Source organism: Protopterus annectens, chromosome 3.part1 (assembly GCF_019279795.1).
Source record: "Protopterus annectens isolate FY-2018-M chromosome 3.part1, PAN1.0, whole genome shotgun sequence".
Taxonomy (NCBI): domain Eukaryota; kingdom Metazoa; phylum Chordata; order Ceratodontiformes; family Protopteridae; genus Protopterus; species Protopterus annectens.
The window spans coordinates 691560140-691584457 of record NC_056732.1 but is presented as its reverse complement, the minus strand read 5'-3'; the positions used below and the strand labels follow the sequence as shown (position 1 = coordinate 691584457).

The 24318-nt window shown below is 38.0% G+C and overlaps 1 protein-coding gene across 1 annotated transcript in view; it reads left to right on the top strand.

The window, feature by feature from the left end:
* KCNQ3 (potassium voltage-gated channel subfamily Q member 3) overlaps positions 1-24318 on the top strand; it is a 1103931-nt gene that overhangs the window by 14607 nt on the left and 1065006 nt on the right. The window contains exon 3 of the mRNA XM_044066246.1: positions 8406-8532. Coding sequence (XP_043922181.1) covers positions 8406-8532 — 127 coding nt within the window. The remainder of the gene's footprint in view (positions 1-8405; positions 8533-24318) is intronic.

Sequence of the window (24318 nt, the reverse complement as noted above, 5' to 3'; positions counted from 1 at the left end):
GCGGTATACTGCTTCCAGGGTAATAGAATTTTGAGAAACCTTGATCTACCTAGAGGGAAGGAGGAGCTGTGAGGTATATAAAGGGACCATGAAAATAGTACAAAGTAATGAAAAACTGTGCTGCCCAGTAAAAAGCATGGATATATATCACAACACTGAAAAGTCATTTCTTTGAATGGCTTTTCAATCGAAAATGCCATTAATAGAAATTGCTCTTGTGGGGGGCTGCACCCCCCACACCTCCCACTAAATATATATACCAACTCTGAGATTGCAGTACAGTGAGGAAAGGGCAAATTTTCCGATCTTCACTGTACCGCAATCTCACAAAAGCAATTTCTATTAACGGCATTTTTGATTGAAAAGCCGTTCAAAGGAATTACTTTTCGATGCCGTGATATAGACCCAAATGCATCACAATACAGTGCAAAGCATGATACTGCCCAATACATTACAGTGCATTATAGCTCAATAAAGTACAATATTATACAGATTAACTGAAGAGCAGGCATAGGTGCCACACAGTATTCCAATGTGGAAGTTAATGCAGTACCACTTTATTAGTAAATACACAATCTTCCAATGCGATCTTCAGTACAGTACTGCTTTATTAGTAGATACTGAACAACAGGTACGGATGCCACAGCACAGTATTCCATTGTGATATTCAGTGCAGTACCACTTTATTAGTAAATACTGAACAACAGAGATGGATGTCACAGCACAATGTTCGGAAAGCCAGAGATAACAGCTGATTCCAAGATTCCAAAAAACAAGTAACACAATTTACAAAATGTCACAACAGACATTTGGTAAAAAAGACATGGCTACCATAACACAATAATTAAGATGTCAACAGCAGGCTTGGGTATGGCAGTATTAAACAGAGTGTAGGAAACTTGAAGACATTCAAGAAGAATGTGCCAAAGAGGCATTTAGAAACAACAGGCAGTGAGGTACAATGTAATCGGCTAGTTAAGTGACACAGTATATACTGTCACAGCAAAGATAAAATATAGGAGTCCTAAAACAACTAGCCACTGTTGAGAAATACATGGTGTGGTACAGCAATATTAGCAGTGCTAGACCTCATGTCACAACTAGCCAGACAGTGCCATAGACTGCCAAAAAGAGCAGCCAAGCTTTGGCAGGTGCAGACAAACTCTAGGATGGATTGGTTTAGGGAATAATATGGTTGGAATAAGGTGACTGGCTTCTGTAGTAGCTTGGAGGAGTAGGACAGTTAATAAGGTGAGCATCTGCCACGTGGTGTCTACTCTGGTACTGTGTTGTATGCATTCCAAACCCACTGCACTAAGTGCATCATTTCCCAGATGATGTGAGACTGCATTCCAAGTCAGATCTAGTAGTAAGAGTTTAAAACTGAAATGGTAAATGAAACTGTAGCCATAAAGATATTAAAGAGAAGAGGCCCTAGCACTGAGCTCTGTAGTAGTTCTTGTGCTGTAACACATAGGTTGGAAGTCTAGATGTGCTCCACAAACCTAGAGCTTTTCTTTCTCTGTTGCCATTGGTTGAACCCCGAGATAATACTTTAAACCTTGGTTGCTGCAGCCTATGTGCAGTATTTTGCCTTTTTTTTTTAATGAACCTCAGGTTTTACATTTTTGCTCACTTGTTTGGCTTTTTCAAACTCTTTGGTAGACTCTTCACCAATCTTCCCCAGCTACACTTATCTTTGTGTCATTAGCAATGATGTTGATCCTGTCCTGTACTTCCCTGAATAAGACTTTGATAAGGAGTGAAAGAGTACAGACCCCTGCAGTATTCCACTAGTTAATTTTGTAATTCCTGACATTGCCCCTCTAACTTCTACAATTAAACCATGCAGATATCCATATCCACAAATTTTGGTCTGACCCCCTAACCCCACTAATTATCCTGTCAACCTCTTGTTATAGGCAGCATCAAAGGCCATCCTGCTGTCCAGGTAGACTACATACACTGATATTCCCTTGTGATGTTCATCTGTAACCTAGAGATAATACTTAATCATGTTTGCCCAGTAGCTCTTTCAGGGTATAGTCCTATGTCTTTTTCTGTCATGGAGATAGCTGTTCTCTAGCAGTGTTATCAGACTTCCCCCACAGGATTCTTTCCATAACACTCCTATTAAGATAATAAACTTGTAGCTCCCCAGAGTTTTTCTGCTCTCCTGCTTGTTCGAGAGCACCATGCTTGCTATCTTTCAAGTCTGTCACATTTCTGCACTAGCCAGTGACCAGTTTAAGATCTGTGTTGGAGGGGAGGAATGTATTAACATATTGGCCAGATCTATGGGACTCTAGAATTTTGTCTTTCTCCATAAAAACAGCCAGCTTTCACTATGAACATCCTCCTTCTCTATCCCAGTGTTTGTCCACTGCTCTCTCACTATTTGTCCCAGTGTTTGTCCACTGCTCTCTCACTATTTGTCCTGTCTCCCTCCAAACATGGCACTTTCCTCTTGCTGTCTATTATGAAGGCTGAAAAAAGTATTCATTTCGTACCCCCATGTTTTCTCACCTTTCACTGATCTCCTTCTCATCTTTGCTCAGTCTGCCCAGTTTTGTTCCTCACTTTCTTCTTCCTGCATGTACATAAAGATACTCCTGTTCCTTCCTTGGTTCCTTCTGATAAATCCCTTTCAGATCTGCGTATCCATTTGGCCATTCTTCTCTTTTTGCCTTTTTACCTCTTATTCACAGCCTTAAATGATTTATCCCTGCACCATTTCCATGCATTTAATTTTTCAGGATGCTTCCAGTATCCTAACTATTACTTAACCAACTCCCCAGCCAAAATAAAATACCACACCTTGTCTTTGCCTTCTTGTTCTTATCTTTCTCTTCCCATTATAAACCACTCAGTGGCTTTGTCACTTGAGCTAACGGTGCCTTATCTTGCACATTCATGGCATCCTTTACATTAGTTAGGACCCTGTCTGGACTTTATCATTTCTGCCACAGTCCTGCATCCATTGTTCCAACCTCTCATGATCCAAGACCTTCATAAATTTCCACTGTGCCTGTTTCCTAGAGACCAGACTCTCCCAGTCTACTACTGACAGATTCATGTCCCCCATGATTATTACTTTCTTGCTTCTTAGTCGCTCTCTCTCACTGTCTCTCTCTCTCTTAAGAGTCACATCCAACTCCTAATGTCACCCCACGGACAGCAGCCACTGCCCATGGAATTTTCAATGCAAAGGATTTAACAGAGGTAGTTTTCCATGTCTATGTTCCATATCACACATGCACATGCTCATACCTATGGGTAATTTAGAGTTCCCTAGCCACATTATGGCATGTCTGTGGAATGTGGGCAAAAACTTGGGAACCTGGTGAAAAGCCACACGAAGATAGGGAGGGCATGCAGACTCCACACAGAAGGCACCTTAGTCGAAAATCAAACTGGTGAAACTCTTACTACCCTCTCCTTTAGTCTTTTCTTCAGTCTGTCATCCTCCTGTCTTTTGCCTGTAGTGCAGAATAAGGCTACCCAGCCATGGTCTAAGTCATGATCCTCTGATACATTGTACATTTCTTCTTACCTTCTGTCTTCCTGCTAAACAGCTGCCCCCCATTGCTGCTTCCACCATTCTCTTTCACCCCTTTCGTCTTTGTTTACAGGTACAAATGATGATATACATTTCCAGCATAGTGCTGAACACTGTTGTTCTTTTTCTTTTTTTTTAGCTAAGGTGGAGCCTGTTCCCTTCACAGGACTAGAGACTCTGCCAGGTCTCCCTCATCCTTCTAGGTGTCCAAGTCCAGTATCACTACATTTAGTTATGATAGCTTTAACAGCGTGGGATATGTTGCTGTTTTGTCTCAGTTTTCCAGACTTCCCTGTCTGCTTCTTTAGAATTATTCATTGTCTTTCTGATAATATGCTTTATGACTGTCACTGGTGCCATTTTGCATAACTGCCATAGACAAATAATTACCTTTGAGTTACAGTTTCTGTGTCAAATTATATTTAGATTAGCAGTTAAACATCGGCTGTGCCAGTAGCAAAATGACTCAACAGTATGTTAGGTTCCACTGTGAATCATTGAGTTATGCCTGGATGAAGCTTCAAGTGGATGAACATAGTCAGTTGTCGCTTTGTTCAGACATAAAACATAATAAAAACTTTGCCCTCCTGCACTCTCTGTGTAGGAGACTTCCTCCCAATACCCCTCTTACTGATATAAAATAACTGCACAGTTGTTCAGCTGCAGTGAAACGTGAAAACCACACAAAAAAACAAATCATTGCCGTGCTGTAACAGAAGAGCTGCCAGCTGTGATTTTCTATGAGAAACCACAGTCAATGAGGCGCAGCTCATTCATCTGCAATGAACAGATTACACCCTTGTCTACTTTACCTTTGATCAACAGTAGGGAAGCTGTCTACTATACAATAATGGGGGGGGGGGGTAGAAATGTGCCCACTAAAGAACTGAAATCACAATATCCACTATGAATAACTATTTGTCTCAAAATTAATCATGTACACTTATTTATGATTCAGTGGCATTAACCATATGAATGTGCTTAATGCCAATGTGCTGTTCTACACTGATCTGAAGATGTCTGACCTACTTATAGTTTTTTTTTTGCAACACATACTGGTACAAGACACACTGGAGGCTCACTGATTCCTATGGTGGGAACTATACTTTGCTGATTGATAGGGGTTACAACTGTGGCAACTAGGACATATGACACATGTTACTGACAACCTCTTATAATGCACCTGTTTTGACTGCATTTAGCTGGAACAAACTGAAGTAGGAGTCAGGTGTCTCCTTCTTTATTTAAACCTGTTTAGTTCACTGTCATAGAATGCTGCAGTTTATCTTAGACCTAGCTCATACAGAGACCTTTCTTTCCTCTCTGAGCACATTTATAATTGATATATCACTAGAAAGTTAAATTCATCCTGTCACAGAAAGGGTGGTATGCCACCTGACATAAAGAATACATGCTAGGTGCTCCCAGACACAGGTTCAGCCAGATTATCCTGACTAGGTGCAGTTATGATTACTACAGTATAATACTGAATGGTTTTAATTTGACTGGTTGTCACATATTTTTAGTACTTGTTGCCCCATCTAAACATGGCAAATAGCATCTACTTATCACATCACAGATATGATGATGTACTAATAGTTATACAGTGCCAGGGACAAGATTTATATAAAGTGTTTGTATTAATTAGTCACTAGCCACATAGGATAGGAATACAACACATAAACTATAACCTATTAGCTACCAATAGGACAATAGGAGTAGGTATCCAGAACAGGTATGAACAATAAGACTTATCCTATTGTAGCTGGGATATACAGCCTGTGACATACATTTATGACCCCAGCTCATGTGAATTGGCAATTGATCTGTGTGTTAAAGCAGATAAATACTGCATGTCATATAAACTAGATTTAGATCTGACAATGTTCTTTTAAGGGTGAAAGCACTCATATACTTATTTTTCAGTAAAGAAGTTTTGATTGCTAAACAAGTTACAAGTGCTTGATTACTCTGAAGTCTCAGCTGAGCTTGTCTACAGTGCATGTTTTTTTTTTCTGATATGTTAGGATTCTCAACCAGCAGCTTTGTTGTTCACAAGTTTCAGTTTTCCCTGTGGTCTTTATATATCTATATATGTATAATATATCTGTATGTATATATATATATATATATATATATATATATATATATATATATATATATATATATATATATATATATATATATATATATATATACACACACACACACACACACACACACACACACACACGTGTGTGTGTGTGTGTGTGTGTGTGTGTGTGTGTGTGTGTGTGTATATAATATATACATGTAAGCTTTTACTGCATCTCCTGTCGTTAAAGTTGTTTTCACAGTCAGTTCATACTCATGTAGTGCAGCCAAAAAATGTAGCTTATATGATAAAAATTAGATATCCCCAGCATTAAAAAAAATATTCCAGCCATACCCCAGCAAAATATTGCATATATGTTACCATGTCAGCATTCATAGTACTAGTTTTAGATGTCTTCACAGAATCAGTCATACTTGTGCTGACATGGAACCAAGACGAAATACCGTTTTTTAATGGAAGGAATTTATTTTTAAAGGATGGCAAAAATAGTGGTATTTTATGTTTTACAGGAGGCTGTAGTTTGTAAACCATAATTTTCCCATGCCCTGCTGTGGTATATTGTAAGATTATACAATAGACAGGTTTTACTTCTATCTGAAGCACACTAAACTCCAATGAGGAGGTAAAAATCATTGTATCCTAGCAAACTGAAATCAAGCACTGAATTAGAAATCTGTGCTGAAACTTAAAATGTCAGAAATCACTTTTAATCTCTATCTCCATCCACTTTGTCTACAAATATGCAGGGATGGCCTTTGGACAACTGGTGCCCTAGGCAAAAGGGTTCCACAGCACCCTCCCCCACACCACCCGTTGCCCCCATTCTTGTCTATCTACACCATCCAAATTACTGGAAAAGCACCCCTGTTACAGAGGCGCCCTAGGCGGCAGCCTAGTTGGCCTGTGCCTAAGGCCGGCTATGCTAATATGACTTATTTTTAAACATAAACAAACCTACTTTTCTTTGATTCAGCTTCTTTTGAAACCGGTTGGCATTTTAAAAGTCCTGCATTCATGCACCCTTATTATGCATCAGTCATGTTCAAAGTGGTGCAAACCACATTTTATTTTACACAATCCATTTCACCATTTCATAGGTACATGCATAGAAAATACATCTGAAAGATATAGACACTAATGAGTGAAAGTTATACAATGCCATTATTTAAAAAAGAAAAGAGTTTTTTTTTTTGTACTGTATCTAGCACATCTGAGTGATTCATAGATTTGTCCACAGTGGGAGCTGTATTTTTCATCATGCTTTTGCGGCCCTTATGGTCACCAGTTATCACCTTTGTGGGCAGAATATGAATTACCTACACACTGTCATGGTGTTTTCTGATAGTATGGACATATTACTAACCAACACATTTCTGTACCTGTTCTGGTATTCTCAATGACTGTGCCTTATTCTTAGCTGTTTATCTTGAATGAAACAAAGTCCTGTCACTGCATAATACACTGTTGAAGAATGGATGAAGCACATATATAGCATTAAGTTCTCTGCAATTATTGGATGACTCAACAAAGGTAAAATGTGCGCATCGTGGGTCTATGTTTAACCATCCAAGGTTACGTTCATCGAGCCTCTGATGATCGAACACTAGACATCAAATGTTCATTCATCTCACTGCAGTGGGGAAAAGGGCAAATTTCCTGATGTAAGCCAACTACTTCCATGCCCTTTTCCCCACTGTAGTGCAGTCTCAGAGTTGATATATAGTTACGGGGGGGGGGGGTGAAGCCCCTCACATTGTTGGTGTGGGGGGGCTTTGAAATAGCACAGTGTGTGTGATGGGGAAATGTTGGCCAACTAGTTACTTTCCCCATCTCACACATTTGCTGAAGTGAATGTTCGGTGAATGAATGTTCGCTGTTTTGTGTTCAATCATCAGAGGTTCAATGAATGTAAGCTTTGATGGTTAAACATAGACTTTGGCATCATATGGCATGTGGAATTCTTCACATACAAATTAGCAAATCACATATCTAAGAGGGATTTTTCACAATTTCTGTCAGTCAAACAAAGATTCTGTTAAAATAAAATAAACATTCCAAATAATCATTTTTGTAGGGGGAAAGCCCCCCAATCTCCCCCCAGGTGGAGAACGTCGCCCTCTCAAATCTATATATATGGTTGCCCAACAGTAGTGGAAGGGTTAAACTCTGATTCACAATGCAAAGTGGTGCTGCTCTAATAGTGGTCCCACTGTGCCTAAGTCAGTACAAGGACACATAGAAATAAATATACTAATAAAACATAGTCAACAGAAAAAAAAACAACAGCAGTCACCTGAACCGAGTATAGATTGTTAATGTGGGGCATGCTGTAAACAAGCAGAAACCATCATTTTCACATCTTGTTCGTTCAAAGTGTGCTGTAGAGAAAATGCCAAAGAGTACTAAGTCCCTAAATCATCTTTGTTTGGCCTGTTTACCTTATTAAGAAGCCTGTCTGTATGTACATAATTTAATACTGTTGTATGAAGAATTTATATGTTTAATTATTCTTTAAGCTACATTATAATCAACATGTTTTAGGTTTATACTGATAATGATAACTGATACTATACATCACTAATAATTTTATCTGTTTCTGTAAGCTTTGTTAAAATATTTATTTACTGTACTTTTTATCTGCAGATGCAAACATTTATGTCACTATAACTAAATATGCTGTCTGTAAAGTTGCTGGCATTAAACTAAGTAATATGTGAATTATACATTTTTCTACCTCTCTCTTTAATTTAGGAAACCTTCACAATTTTCATCTTTGGAGCAGAGTATTGTTTAAGAATTTGGGCTGCTGGGTGTTGTTGTCGATACAAGGGATGGAGAGGACGTCTAAAATTTGCCAGAAAGCCATTGTGTGTTCTAGGTAAGTGTTTGTTTGTTGGGTTGGGGCGGGAGAGGATGATGGGGGAAGGTGGCATGTATATGCGTTAACTATGTATGCATGATTTCTTTTTTTATTGTTGTTTTTACTGTTCTTTCTCTCCTCATTGCTTTACTTTGTTCCCATTTATCCTTTTATTTCTTTTTCTCTCTAGTTTTTTGTGTTCCTTCATTGCCTTTATAACATCACTTTTATTTTTGCTGCACTGAGCCTGTCATTGTTTGATCAACGTTCTACCACAGTAAAAACAAATTTAAATAAATTAGTTAAAAAATAAGTATTGTCTTTGTTTGATATAAAGCACATACCCTAAGTTATCATTTATGAAAGCATAAACTTTATTAAAAATATATTGGTTCATAGGTTCATAGGTGTGTACTAAGCTAATGGCCCTGGAGCCTTTACAAGCCTAGCCCATAGGAGTACCCTGGCATCGTGCCACCCAACCTTAGTTCCCAGTGCCTCTGTCAAGTAGAGCCACTGGAGTGATCCCTGGGGTGAATTTTCTATTTCCCATCCACTCATTAAGATTTCTCTTGAAGAAGACCAGTGAAGCGCTCCTCTTGACATGTATGGGAAGTCTGTTCCATAGCATGGGTAGTCTCTGGGTTATGAACCTGTCCCTCCAGCTTGTTCTGTTGATTGTGGTAATGAGATTGAGGTCTCTGGAGCATGTAGTGTGGAGGGACTGGGATGTCTTTAGATGTAGCATTTCTAACAGAGCTGGGTTTGTAAATCAAGCAGAGATTACCTCTAAGTAGACGATATGAGACAGAATAGTTGGAGTTTTTTGGATCTCTCCATATAGGAAAAGTGTTTAAGGCCTATGATCCTCTTTGTGAGGTATTTTTGCAGCCTCTCCAGTTGTTGTAGATGTCTAGTGAGTTACATGCCAAATGGGGCATTGTACACGATGATTGGCCTAATGAGGGAAGAGTAGAGGGAGACAATGACCTCTTTCTTCCTGGATGCAAAACCCTTAGTAATGAGATGTGCCACATAGGACTTTCTGACCACAGTGGCAATATGGTGGTCAAAAGAGAGGTTGCTGTCAACCTGTGTTCCCAGATCTCTTATGACGCTTTCTGTGTTCAGTGGACTACCATCGATGTAGTAATTCATGGAAAATGAGTTTTTCCCAAAGGGGATGATGACAACTTTTTTGGCATTGAGCTTAAGGCCATGGTTCTGACACTAGTCATTGGTCTCAGTGAGCACTTTCTGTAGGTTGTCAACATCACTTGGGGAGTTAATTATGGCTCCCAACTTGCAATCGTCTGCGAACATTGTCAGCCAGAGTCCCTTCATGTTGGCCTGGACTTCAGAGAAGTAGATAACAAACAGGAGAGGACCCAGGACCGTACCCTGTGGGACCCCACTCGTGATTGGTCGACAGTCTGACTTGGTGTCAGCTACTTTCACACTGTGGGTTCTATCTGCTAGCCAGTTTGCAACCCACCTAGTAATATAGGGTTTGATGTCTAGCTTAGTGAGTTTTTCTATGATTCCTGAGTGGGGAATGTTATCAAAGGCCTTGCCCAGATCAAGGTAGGCTGTATGAACCACCTTGCCTTCATCTACAGCTCTGGACTGACTCAGAGAAGTCAACCAGGTTGAGCAGGCATGATCTACCCTTCACAAAACCAAACTGTGTGGGATCCAGAGTTTGGAGGTTCCTTATATCTTTGTTTATTAGGTCCATGATGATGCGTTCCATAGCTTTGCATATCAGACTTGTCAGGCTAATGAGGCGATAGTTTCCAGGGTCTGTAGTCACTCCTTCTTTGTGGAGAGGGATGTCTGTAGCAGTGTGCCATTCGGTAGGGACAAAGCCTGAGGTGAGGCTGTGATTGAACAGGGCACACAGGTGAGGTGCCAGTTCACTCTATAGTTCATGTAGAACACAGCCAGGGATATTGTCAGGTCCCATAGAAGCTGTATTCATGGCCTTGGACAGTGCTGTTTTAACCTGTACAGCAATAATACTGGATGCCTGGCAATCTACTGATATTGTGATTGGTCCTTTGATGGGGGAGAGGGGGGTAAAGTCGGCACTGAATCTGTCGGCCAGTATATTGGCAATATCTGTTGGCTCAGTATGGAAGGTGCCATTGTGCAACAGCTCTGAGCAAATCTGGGTATTGCCATGGAGATTCTTTACATAACTATAGAAGGCATTGGAGTTGTCTTTACTATCTGCTGCAATTCTGTTTTCATAACTAGCTTTAGAGGATTTGATGAGGAATCTCAACTTTTTGTTGAGGCTGATAAGGGAGTTTTTCCAGTCTTGGGACTTCACCTTATTTCTCATCAGTTTCCTCCTCCTGTTGTATAGTTTGTTTATGGCAGGGGACCACCAGATTGGCTTCCTTTTTTTGGAGGAGAGCATCTTGGTTCTATTGGGTATGGTGAGATCCATGCATTTGTGTATGTGTTCGTACATGGCATTAGTATATGATTTGGTGGTTATGCAGCTGTTCTCCAGTTGCATGTGTTCTGTGAAGTTAGTCACCTCTGTTTTTAGGGGCCCAAAGATAAAGTTGTTGTCTCCCCCCCCCCCCATCACCTTATGTGAGTTGTATGGTATATCAATATCCAACTTTCAAACTACCAACCTATTGTAATACTAACTACAATCTCTAAAGTACTAGAAATGTATCCATAATCAAACCCTAAACTTTCTGCTAGAAGAACACCAATGGTTTTGTCTCACAACATGGCTTCCAGTCCAATGACATCACTGAAACTGCCCTACTACATTTTCTAAACACAGTAATCCAAAACATAAATACAGGTAACCCTGTCTCCTTTAAAAATCAAAACAGTCAAATATTATGCAGCACTTCTGAACACTTCCAAGACCATTAAAACACAACTTCAGATACTCACAGAATGCACATTCTTAACTTGGTTAAGTAATTTCATCCAATTTTTTAATTTTTAACAGTTCTTCGAATGACAACATCTGTGACTTTAATTGTAGACAGTTGTAAGAAAAAATGTCTTTAACCTGACCCAACATCAATTTTCTAGAGAAAATATGTGAGGACATCAGATTTGAATTTAATGACAAGACCTGTTGCTGATACAACTTAAGTGAGGATGAAAGAGATTTACTGAATAAACTAATGATAAAACTGGTAAATTGATGAAACCTGTCAAATGGGGTGGGATTGTGATTATGGACTATATTGATTATGTAGATTAAATACCTCTTTTTAAGTAATCCTAACATGTACAATGAGGTATCAAAGAATCAAATTAACATCGCTTGTAGAATGATACATTCAGTTGTATATGATCTGTTGAAGCAACATGTAATTACATATGACGACTATACATTTTTGAAGGTAAGTACACCATCATTCTTACCATTTTGGCATCCCTAAGGTGCACAAGAATCTTAATGACTCTACATCCCATTGTGGATGCCAGTGTGTCCAAGACACAATGCCTTGCCCTATTTATTGAGTCTAAGTTAAAACCATTCTGTGATTTGTTTCCTGTAGTCCTACATCAATTAGATATGGTTTGGTTTCAATAAATATTATTAGATCATGATTCACTATCTGGAGATGATATTCATATTTTGTCACAATTTATGAAAATGTTGTTGAAAAATAATTATACGTTCTTTGAGGGTGAATGTCATCCTAAAAAAGAGGAGGTTGCAATGGGTTCTGTATATGCACCTCTTATTTCAGAATATGCTTCTTACTGGACTTTCTAAACAAGATTTATGAATGACATATGCACATTGTGGAACAGTTTAGAAGAATGTCTTGAAATATTTTTTGAATATATAGAATCCACCACTGAATATTTGAGGTTTGCTCATGATCATTCTTGTACTTAGTTGTGCTATTTTAATATAAGACTAGCTGTGGATTTAGAACATAGGTGTTACAGCTCATTTATTTATAAAACAAACAACTTAATCAAATTCTTTTTTGCAGTTTAATAGTTGCTATACTCTTACTCAGAAAAAAAGTCTTCTTAGAGGCCAGTTGGTTAGCTTGGCCAGGATAGTTTCTGATGACAACCACTTCATTAAGGAGATGGATATTCGTAGGGATATATTTAAGCTAAGATATTAACAATACCCATTTAACCATGTAGGCTAACTGGAAACACAGTCCTTTTTAGGGACAACCTGGGAACAATGTCGGGTTAAGTGACTTTCTCAAGGTCACACAGGAGGCAAATGAGCACTGAGGGAATCAAATTTTGTACCACAGAAATTACAGCTCATAGCCTTCACCCTCTACACCAACAAGCTAGACAGAAGTGTTCATAAATAGTATTTAAAATGAGATCTTATTTAAGTTTAGAAGTCCATGCAGTTATATACTTGAGGCTGAAGAGATTATTATTTATGGATATAAGCCAACAAAAGCCATAAACTATTATTACTGTGTGTCTGAAGGGGAAATATATGCTGCTACATGCCAACTATATGAGGCCTTCTGTATAGGAAAAATGAAGAGAAGTCTCCATAAACATATTTATGAGTGTGATTATGGCATTCATAGACATGATCCTAACAATGCATTAAACAAACATTTAATTAAATGCCAAGATTACTGATTTTAATTTTCACTGGTGGAGAAGGTAGTCGTTCATCCCAGAGGTGGGATGTGGGAAGAAAAGCTCAAGTATTGTGAATTAATTTGGCAAGTTAAATTGCAGGCTAGATATCTAACTGATGGGACACAGCTTAGAAGTGGATGTCATGATGATACGGAGAAGGCTGGACATCCTATGTATCCAAGAGACAAGATGAAAGGGTAGTGCAGCAAAGCCACTTGGCTTGAGATCCAGAGTCTACTACTCAGGAGTGAGAAAGGCTAGAAATTGTGGGGGAATTTTGTTGAGAGAGAGGCTTCAGAAGGCAGTAAGAGATATCATCAGAATTAATGACAGACTCATGGCAGTCAGACTCCAGTGTAATGATAGGGCAGTATTCATAATCTCAGCCTATGCCCCACAGTAGGGTTGTGATAGTGAGGAAAAGAGTGCATTCAGACAAGAGTTGCAAGACCTACTAGATAAAGCAGTACAACATGAGTTGGTGTTGATAATGGGTGACTTGAATGCACATATCTGGACAGACAGAACAGGATACGAGGACTGCCTGGGTCCACATGGGTGGGGCAACAGGAATAAAGAAGGAGAGGCCATTCTAGACTTGTCTGGCAAATGGGTTGAAAGTAGCAAACACATGGTTCAGAAAGAGAGACAGTCACAAGATCACATATAAGAGTAGCCAACATGCAACTCAGGTAGACTTCATCCTATTAAGGAAAAGGCACTGGGAAGAAACAGTGATTGCAAAATCATCCCCAGTGAAACAGTCAGCCCACAGCATAAACCACTGGTTGCCACAATCAGATGCAAGCAGTGGCCAGAGAAGGCTGTAAGGTCAACAGAGACCAGGCTGAAGACCTGGAAGTTGACTGGAGAGAAAATACAACAGTTCAAAGAATTACTCAGAGCTGTATCACCCCAAGAAGAGGAGGAAATAGGTGGAGTTGAAGAAGAATGGCAGTGCCTCAAAACAGCATGTGCGAGGACTACAGAACAGATATGTGGCAAAGTCAGGTATGGAAATAAGGTACATAAGGAAAGCTGGTGGTGGAATGCAGAAGTCCAGGACATCATGAAAAGAAAGGAGTGCAGGAAAAAGAGGGAGATAGGAAAAAAAAGACCGACCAGGCTAGGAAGGAATACTGGTTGGCCAGCAAAGAAGCATACACACTGGATTAGTTGTTAATTTGTAAATGTATTTTACCTTTTGCTCCGTCAGTTCCCTTACTATATCATCAACTCATCTTATTTTACAGCTGCTTTCAGTGTGGAAGAAGGTGCAAAGGAAGCACTGTGAATGGATGATAAATTAAATCAAAGTTGAAGCAATGCTATTACAAAATGATGCTATGAAATGAGACAAAATAAAATATTATGGGAAATTCCAAACTAAAAGCAGATCAGCGTTTTTTTCCCAAACAATAATATTTGCAGATTTCATCATGAAATAGTAATAAAAGCTACTTTAAGTGTGCTTGCACTACACCTCCATTGTACTTTTTAGCCTAAAAGAAAGAATATATACACCAGTAACATCTAGCCGCAGCAGCCAGATACTCGTATCTGATTTATTTTGGTAGGTATCAGTCAGCCACAGCACGGTCCCCAGCAGGCAACAATTAATACGTCAGCCATGAGTCTCAGCATGGCAGCAAACAAGGAGAATCCGATCACAAATGAAATGCTATTGCAATATTATTATTTCTGAATATACCCACAGCCCTTTTTCTAAAGAATTTTTTTTAGAATATAGGAAGGTCACTTGAGAATGTTCAGTACTTTCCCTCCTAAGATGCCACACTGGGAGCATATATAGCAGTAGTCTTGAGTTTGGACCCCCCCCCCCCCCCAACTGAACTTCAACTAGTTTTGTTTGTGTCTTTCAGCTTTTCCCGGTTAGGGGCTGCCACAGCGGAACTCTGGTCCGCTAATAATTGGTAGTGGATTTTTACGTACCGGGTTACCAACCCTGACGCACAACCTTCAACGAAGGCACGCCCCATTCACGTATGCCTCCACACAGAAGACGCTCTAGCTGAGAATCGAATGTGGTCAATTTCAAGAACAGGCCTAATCAAGAGCAGTTTATCAGACAGTATACCAAGAGCTGGCAAGGACTGACTTAAAAAGAAAAAAAGCAAAAAACAAAGAATACACAAGCAAACTTGCAGCACTAACACTATATCATGGAAGTGCCAGGCTACCAATGCAGTAAAAGTAAATCTTAATCTCTCTTCTTTCCTGCGTTAACTGTGAGTGAGAAAGGAAATGTAATGACTTCATGGCCCATGTTAACTTTTTGTAGCATCACCAGAAAACCAGGACTTTTCCTTTCCCACTCACAGTTAATGCAAACAGAAAGAAGCCAGTTGTTAATATGTGACTGTCCTGCTCAAAATGGGACGTTTGGCAACCTTATCTGGAGCAGACCCTCGACATGTTGGTCAGATTATGTCCTGAGAGAAAACTATTTATGTGAGTATCTCAGGCATTGTAGACCTGGATGCAATGCAAAACAGCATTTCAGTCACTACAAAGGTCAAGAGTTGCTCCACAGGCAGAGTACTCTGTAACAGAGTAGAATTTCCAGAAATATGGTAAATATATGTCATATTTTTTTAATTTATTTTATTTTATTTTACATTTGTTAACTGGGATGGTCCGACCGGACACAGGTCCATTTTCAGTGGAGGCCTGTGGAGAAAAGCTCCACAGTAAGTAAAATTTTACACAATATGTTAAAATACAGTATACAGAGAATTTTCAAACAATATGTTAAAATACAGCAGAAGACATAACAAGACCTATATACACACGAAAAAATAGTTACACATGGTTAAGAACAGAATAAGTATACAAATTCAATCAGCATTAGGAGAAGACCTAGACTGAACTATATATTACAATAGGTATATATTAGGAAGTGAGGTATGTAAGTGGAATAATTTGTGGACTTACGTAATACATGGGCATAGCCATTTATTATTTAAGTGTGTTCTAAGTGAGTTTTTAAAGTGAGAAGAGGTAGGAGCAGAAATCAGAGCAGGGGAGGGAGATTATTCCACGTTCTAGCTATGGAGTGGGAGAACAGTGCTTTTCCTGCAGTACTGTTAGCCCTAGAGATACAGAGGAGGGGTTTGTCGGAAGATCGGTCAGGACGATTTGTATTATAGTGGGTGAAAAGTTGGCCTAGTGCAGGGTTTTTTTCTGGATGTGTTACCACATTGTAGGCAATGACTAATTGGTGATAGGTTAGTAGCTGGGGAAGTTCCAGCCATTGCAGTTGCCTTAGAGCCTGGCAATGGTGGGTTCTAAAGGTGGAGTTGTTTGCAAACTTGGCAATTTTATTATAACATGATTCGAGTCTGGCAAGGTCAAGCTTTCAAAGCTGGGCAAGAACTGGAGCAGCATACATTAGGGTTGACAAGAGCTGTGTTTGAGCTAGGGTAATCCATTCTTGTTTCGAGAGGGATTTCCTATGCTTATATAGTGTTCCCATTTTTATGGACTTTTTGATAGTTTGTGAAATGTGGACGTCGAAGTGTAGATTTTTATCAATTTCAACGTCTGGGAGTTTGGTATGGTCAGAGGTTGAGATAATAGTGCCATTTTTGGAGGAGATAGTGAAGGATAGAGGGGTGGAAATGGTTTTGTTTGGGGTTAGAAGTAGTAATTTAGTTTTATTAGGGTTTAGGATAAGTTGGATCTGAATGATCCAACTTTCTACAGAGCTAAAGGATTCCTGGGGAAGTTGTTGTAGGGTGGGAAGTGATGGAGCTGAACAGATAAGAGTTGAATCATCAGCGTATTGTATAAGTGAAGCATGCTATGTGGTGGTATGGAGATTATTGGTAAATATGGAGAAAAGATGTGGGCCTAATATGGAGCCTTGTGGTACACCTATGGTAGTTGGGAGTAAGGGGGATAGTACACTTTGCCATTGGACAGATTGTTGCCTGTTTGACAGCTTTTAAACAGGCTATAGTGGAAGGGACAAAGGATAGGGATATCAGGGTGTCTAGTAGTAATGAATGTGAAACCATGTCAAATGCTTTGGAGAGGTCTAGAAATATTGCAGATACAAAGTTGTTATTATTTCTATGTTGGTTGATCAAATTGGTGAAAGAAAGCAGAGCAGTGGTTGTGCTATGGTGTTGTTGAAGCCATGCTGTGTGGGGGAGAGGAGATGGTGTGAGTTTAGGAACTGTGTTACCTGAGAATGTATACATTTCTCTAGTATTTTAGATAGGGGGATTCGTAAGAGTTTTCGCCTTTATGTAGTGGAATAATGTATGATACCTTCCATTACTGTGGGACATATGCTTCTTGTATGGAGCGATTGATAAGAATAGAAATAGGGTAGAATAAGGATTCAGCAGCTATTTTTAGGAAGTTGGTTGGTAGATTATCAGTGGCAAGGGTGGTAGTGTTCAGTTTTAGGAGGTGTTTTTTAATTGTTGAGGTGGGAACGGGTGAGAGTGTAAAGGATATGATGTTGTCAGGGCATTTGGTTGGGTTATATGTAGAGCTGTTTTTGGGTAGTTCGGAGGATAGTGTTAAGATGGATTCTGTGAAGTAGTGACTGAATTGGGAGGCAATGTCCTTGTTGTCATTCGTGGAGTTAGGAGTGGGAGTGGTAGTTTTGCCTGGTTTTAGGAGAGAGTAAATGGCATGCCAAAACTTTTAGGTTTTTTTTGAACGTTTCTTTTGGATATTGAGGAAGTAATGTCTATAGAGTTTAGTTTATCTCTTGGCCTGATTTCTAAGTTGTAGGAAACTTTGTTTGGCTAGGCTAGTATTGTATTTCTTCCAAATTCTCCAAGCCTTATCCCTTGACTTTAGAAGGGCTCTAGTTTCCCTGGTTAGCCATGATGCATAGTTTGACTTGGCTCTTATTTTCCTAACTGATGCTAGTCTATCAAGGATATTGATGGGAATATTGTTGAAGTAGTCAACGGCTTGGTCTAGATTTAATAATCATATTAATAATGATATTAATAACTTGAACCAAAAGGTGCTTATATTGGACTCCATGGTATCAAACTAAAACATGTACAATGCTGGAAAAAGTTTGAAGTGATAGTTGCTGTCTAATTAGCATTGTTTTACAGATATTTACATTTATTTGCCTATTAAATGTCAAATATGCATACAAAAATCATAATTATGCAAATGTCTTAGAACTAAAGTAACATCTACAAAACTGCTCGGCAGCAAATTCAAAGTCAGATCTGCATGAACAAAAATCACACTGATAGTTAGGTCTATCTGTTATTGTTAGAGATATATTAACAGTTGTTTATATAATTGTAATAATAAAATGTACATGCCATCTAATTACTTGCTCAAAATAAAATCACCATTATGTCTGGCTGAAGTATTTATTTCAGAACTGTGAAAAGGAGTGTCTGTTGAATAACTTTCTTATTTTAAGTTTTTTGTAATTTTTGTTATAGTTTTGAGATATCTACATTTGTTTATGGGTAGGTTGAAAAACTGCATTCTCAGAATTTTATCACAGGTGAGACTGTCCATATGCAGGAAATCTGCAGGTGTCAGAAGGTGTGAAATTTCACTCAGGCTAGATGTGAAAGAATTAAAGGGATCCAGGTTCCAGAACCCACAAAAACTTTCTTTTGGAACCTGACTTGAGAGGAAACTAATCTTCAAATTAACGTGGCAACATTTTCAAATGATTGATGGTAATATTTTAGTTTGTTAGAATTGTAATATTCATTTCTTTTTTCTGCTTCATTCAGTCAATCAGTTAAGGTGTTGAAAATATTGGTGTGGTTGTTTTCAGTTATGTGCATCCAGACTTTAATTCTCTTCTCTTCTTTTGGCCTTTTGTTGTATTATAACTATTAAAACAGAACCCCAACAGCCAGGCAGAATACTTTAAATGTAAAAGGTTTATTATTAAACTCCACACGTTTTTCGTCACTCTCATAGAGCAACTTCTTCAGAAGTAAAAACTAGTTACAAAAATTGCAGTTTAAAAACCCGGCATATATTGTCACATGATGTTAAGGACCTATCAGCCCTACTTGTTATTTAAACACATACCATACTAAAACAGTGAATACTAACTCAAACAAAATAATAAAAAAGTTTATAAAAAAGTTGAAATACAACTAGTGAACAGTTCGATCACCTAAATAACATTCAGATAGCAGGAAGAAAAAGTCAGTACTGTACTTACAAAATCTTTTAAACGCTTAAACCAAATGGAAATGTACACTAAGTATTTGTTTATTACCTATTTAAGCTTTTCAACTTTAGTAGGCAAGAGATGTTACAATTTAATTCAAACCTGGATATGAGAAAGCATTCAACGCTAGTTGCCATTCTAATTCACGTTCTTCAAGTAATAAACTACTTGGGCCCCCTCTAATATCTGGCACTATTTGTTCAATGGCTTGAAAGTAAAATGTATGGCCATTACTTAAAGGTGAATGCCTAGCTAAAGCATTTTCGCTTTTATTTTGTCTATTGCATAAATATGTTCCTAAATTCTTTCACGTACCTTCCGGTCAGTTTTTCCAACGTAAAACGCCAGATAGCTGTTACACTTTGCTATATATATTACTCCCTTGGATTTACAATTCAATTTTAATTTTATAGTGTAGTTGTTGTTATTCTCGACTACAAATGAATTATAGATCTTAATATACTTACACATCCTGCAAAATTCACATGTAAACATGCCTAAGGTTCTCTCGCTAGGCTTGGTAATTCTAGTTTCTAAAAGATTTTTCAGGTTGGGACCACTTCTATAGACAATTTTAGGTAAATTGTCCAACCTATCCATTATTAAATTGTCTTTATACAAGAAAAAACAGTTCTTATATAAAATCAACTTTACTTGTTCACTATTGTTATTAAAGGTCGTGATGAATCTCACATTATAGGTGGAACACTGGTTGTTCTGACCACTCCCTTCTTGGACAAGTTCACTGTCCTGCAAATGAGTGTTAATAGTTGTTACTGGAAGGGTAGTATTATTGGACATAAGATTGACGCCAGAATTGACAACTTCAGAAGGAGCTAACTGGATAGTCCCATCTATATCCCTCTTTAATAAAAGGGGTTTAAAATAGCCACTAATACGTTTGCGTTGGATTTCTCCCATCAGAGATTCAATCAGAGTGGCTGGATACCCACATTTATGAAACATAGCCCCGAAAAGGTGACATTCATCTATAAAGTCACTATCCAGTGAACACATTCTTGCTGCCCTAATAAGTTGACTTTTCACTATTGATCTTTTTTGTGTGGATGGGTGGGCACTAGTATAGTGCAAAAATGAATTGCAGTAAGTAGATTTCCTAAAAATTTTTGAAACTAATCTCTTGTTTATTTGATCTTTCACCAAATTAACATCAAGATAGTCAATACTGTTAGTGTTAAAGTTAAATGTAAACTTGAAGAACCCGGTTGTAGAATTGAGATAGTGCACAAGTTGGTGTGCTTCATTCATATCACCTTTTACAGATGATAAAAATATCATCTAAAAATCTAGTATAGTAAATTAAAGAGGTATTATACTCAGGATTATTAAGCAACAATGTTGTCTCCCAGTAGGCCATGACAAGGTTAGCCAAACTAGCCCCGCAAGGTGAACCCATGGCCACACCTTGCTTTTGTAAATAGTATTGACCATTAAACATAAAAAAATTATTGGTAAGAATAATATCAATAAGTTCCGTAACCAAATCAATTTCCACTACTGGTGCATTTTTAGCTATCCACTCTATAGCTTCTAAATGAGGAATAGATGTATGCAAGTCAACTACATCTATAGTCAGAAAATTATTCTCATTTGTGAATTCTAGGTCATTTAAATTCTGTAGAAAAGACCATGAATCTTTACAAACTTGTGGTTCTAGTTTCAAGTATTTTTATAAGATGGAATCCACTAGTTTTGCACAAGGATAAGTTAAAGATGCTCTACCATCAATAAGCTGTCTCATGGCTGGATTAAACTTGTCCTTGTGTATCTTGGGGATACCAAACGTTACTGGTGTTCTAGGATATGATATATTAATGTAATTATATACATCGAGGTCAGTTTTTGCCTCGATGAACAAATCATTAAAATAACCCCTGATATGTGAATGTGCTATATTCATCTCGTTCATTGATGACTTAGAATAAGCATTGTTATTCAAAACAACCTCCATTTTATTGGGATAATCTATGATGTCAAAAATTACCAATCCACCTCCTTTATCTGGCTTAGTTATTCTAACCTGTAAGGAGCAAAGAAATTTTAATGCTTGTGCTTGTTCATAACTGATGTTATTTTTACTATAGGTACCCTCATTTTTATGTGTACATGAATGTACTATATGTCTAATATCTAACTCACATACATTCTCATACAAACTAAGCAAGGGGTGAAGTGGAGGGTTATACGTACTTGTTATTCTAAAAGTAGAATTAGTGTCTAATGAAGTACCTAAAAGAAGGGTTAAATTTAATTTCCTTACATAACACTTTAAATCAATTAAAGTTTTAGCAACATTCATATTTCTACTAGGAACAAATGTGTTACCTCTGGCCAGCAATTCAATTAATGGTGGTTCGATAGTAATAGAGGAGAAATTATAAATATTAAAGTCATCAGTCATGTTCTTTAAAATATCAAGTTTGGTAGTTGGCATAAATCCCCCTTCTGTTATCTCTTGCGTTACTTGTTCCATACTTTTTTCCTTTGGTTCTGGAACGATCTAGTACTCGAAACCGATCTCTGGTTCCTGTCCTTCTGAACATTTTGTTCTGAATGATAATTCTGATTGTTCTGGTTTGGCTGTACTTTATTCTGATTATTGTTATTCTGATTATTATTTGACCGGATTCTTTCACTTCGTCTTATAACATTAGTGATGTTAATGTCATTGTTAGCGTCACTGTTACTTTCCATAAAAGGATCAGTGTTATTCTGTACAGTGGACGAAGTAGCTGGTCTAATCGGACCATTAGCTTGCCAAATCTGCGCTTTGTGTGGTCTAGGATATGCTAAACCATTATTATAAGCCAATCGGTCTCGGTTCATTTTTTTGAATTTATTGCCCTTGAGTCTATCCAGCAGTTGTTCAATGCTGGAAAAGACTCTACTGTAATCATACTTGTATCTACCAAAGTCTATGTCAGCATTAATATCTTTATCTAAATCAGTAACTTCTTTAGAAATGCTATCAGTTTGCAACAAATAATGTTTCACCATGAGTTCCACGAGTTGAAAACCTTGTTGGTCAAATAACACTATAAGATCTTTATGAAAGTTAGAATCTGGAACCAAGCCAGTAGGAAATTGATGGTAACGAGGCACTATCTGTTCTTGCAGGCATTGTTTAAAATACACCACTTCAAGTTGAAGTTTTTTTAATTTAAGTAATTTAAAGTCAAGAAGTTTCAGTTTCTCAGAAATTAATTGTGTACTCACTTGTGGTGTTGAAGAGTTTGTGGCCGGTTGCTCCTGCATTAGAGTGAAGCCCGAAGAGAGCTTTGCTGTATTGTTGACCCAGTCTAAGAAGGAGGGAGCTCCAATAAGCTTTGAATCACTATTATGACCTGCATTATTATCAGTACGAAGTGGTGTAGAATTTTCACCTGAACAAATTTGTTGTCCTGGTGGGATGGGAGACGCACTTAATTGCAGTCTGTTGTCCTGTGTAGAACCATGACTAGAAAGGTTTTGATTCAAATTAACATGACCTTGTTGTTTTAGAGCTGGTGGATAATTAGATAGCCCTTCATTTTGTCGTTTATCCACTGCATCAAGCTGGGTGAAAATCAAATCGATACGCTGAGTAAGTGAATTCAAATGCGTAGGTACATCCATAATGTCTTGTTGTTGAGAAGTAGTAAAAAGGTTCGGACTACCCGGACTGTTGGAGGTTCCTGACACCATACAAACTCACAAACCAAGTAAAGGCAAGACAGCAGCAAAACAAACTATTAAAACAAAACCCCAACAGCCAGGCAGAATACTTTAAACGTAAAATGTTTATTATTAAACTCCACACTTTTTTTGTCACTCTCATAGAGCAACTTCTTCGGAAGTAAAAACTAGTTACAAAAATTGCAGTTTAAAAAACCTGGCATATATTGTCACATGATGTTAAGGACCTATCAGCTCTACTTGTTATTTAAACACATACCATACTAAAACAGTGAATACTAACTCAAAAAAAATAATAAAAAAGTTTATAAAAAAGTTGAAATACAACTGGTGAACAATTCGATCACCTAAATAACATTCAGATAGCAGGATGTTAATGTTCATGTTAATTTGAACCAAAACCTTTCTAGTCATGGTTCTACACAGGACAACAGACTGCAATTAAGTGCATCTCCCATCCCACCAGAACAACAAATTCGTTCATGTGAAAATTCTATACCACTAGGCACTGATAATAATGCAGGTCATAACAGTTATTCAGGGCTTATTGGAGCTCCCTCCTTCTTAGACTGGGTCAACAATACAGCGAAGCTCTCTTCGGGCTTCACTCTAATGGAGGAGCAACCGGCCACGAACTCTTCAACACCACAAGTGAGTACACAATTAATTTCTGAGAAACTGAAACTTCTTGACTTTAAATTACTTAAATTAGAAAAACTTCAACTTGAAGTGGTGTATTTTAAACAATGCCTAAAAGAAAAGATAGTGCCTAAAGGACTTTGTTACCATCAATTTCCTACTGGCTTGGTTCCAGATTCTAACTTTCATAAAGATCTTAATAGTGTTATTTGACCGACAAGGTTTTCAACTCATGGAACTCATGATGAAACATTATTTGTTGCAAATTGATAGCATTTCTAAAGAAGTTACTGATTTAGATAAAGATATTAATGCCGACATAGACTTTGGTAGATACAAGTATGACTACAGTAGAGTCTTTTCCAGCACTGAACAACTGCTGGATAGACTCAAGGGCAATAAATTAAAAAAAATTAACCGAGACCGATTGGCTTATAATAATGGCTTAGCATATCCTAGACCACACCAGGCGCAGATTTGGCAAGCTGATGGTCTGATTAGACCAACTACTTCATCCACTGTAGAGAACAACACTGATCCTTTTATGGAAAGTAACAGTGACACTAACAATGACATTAACATCACTAATGTTATAAGACGAAGTGAAAGAATCCGGTCAAATAATAATCAGAATA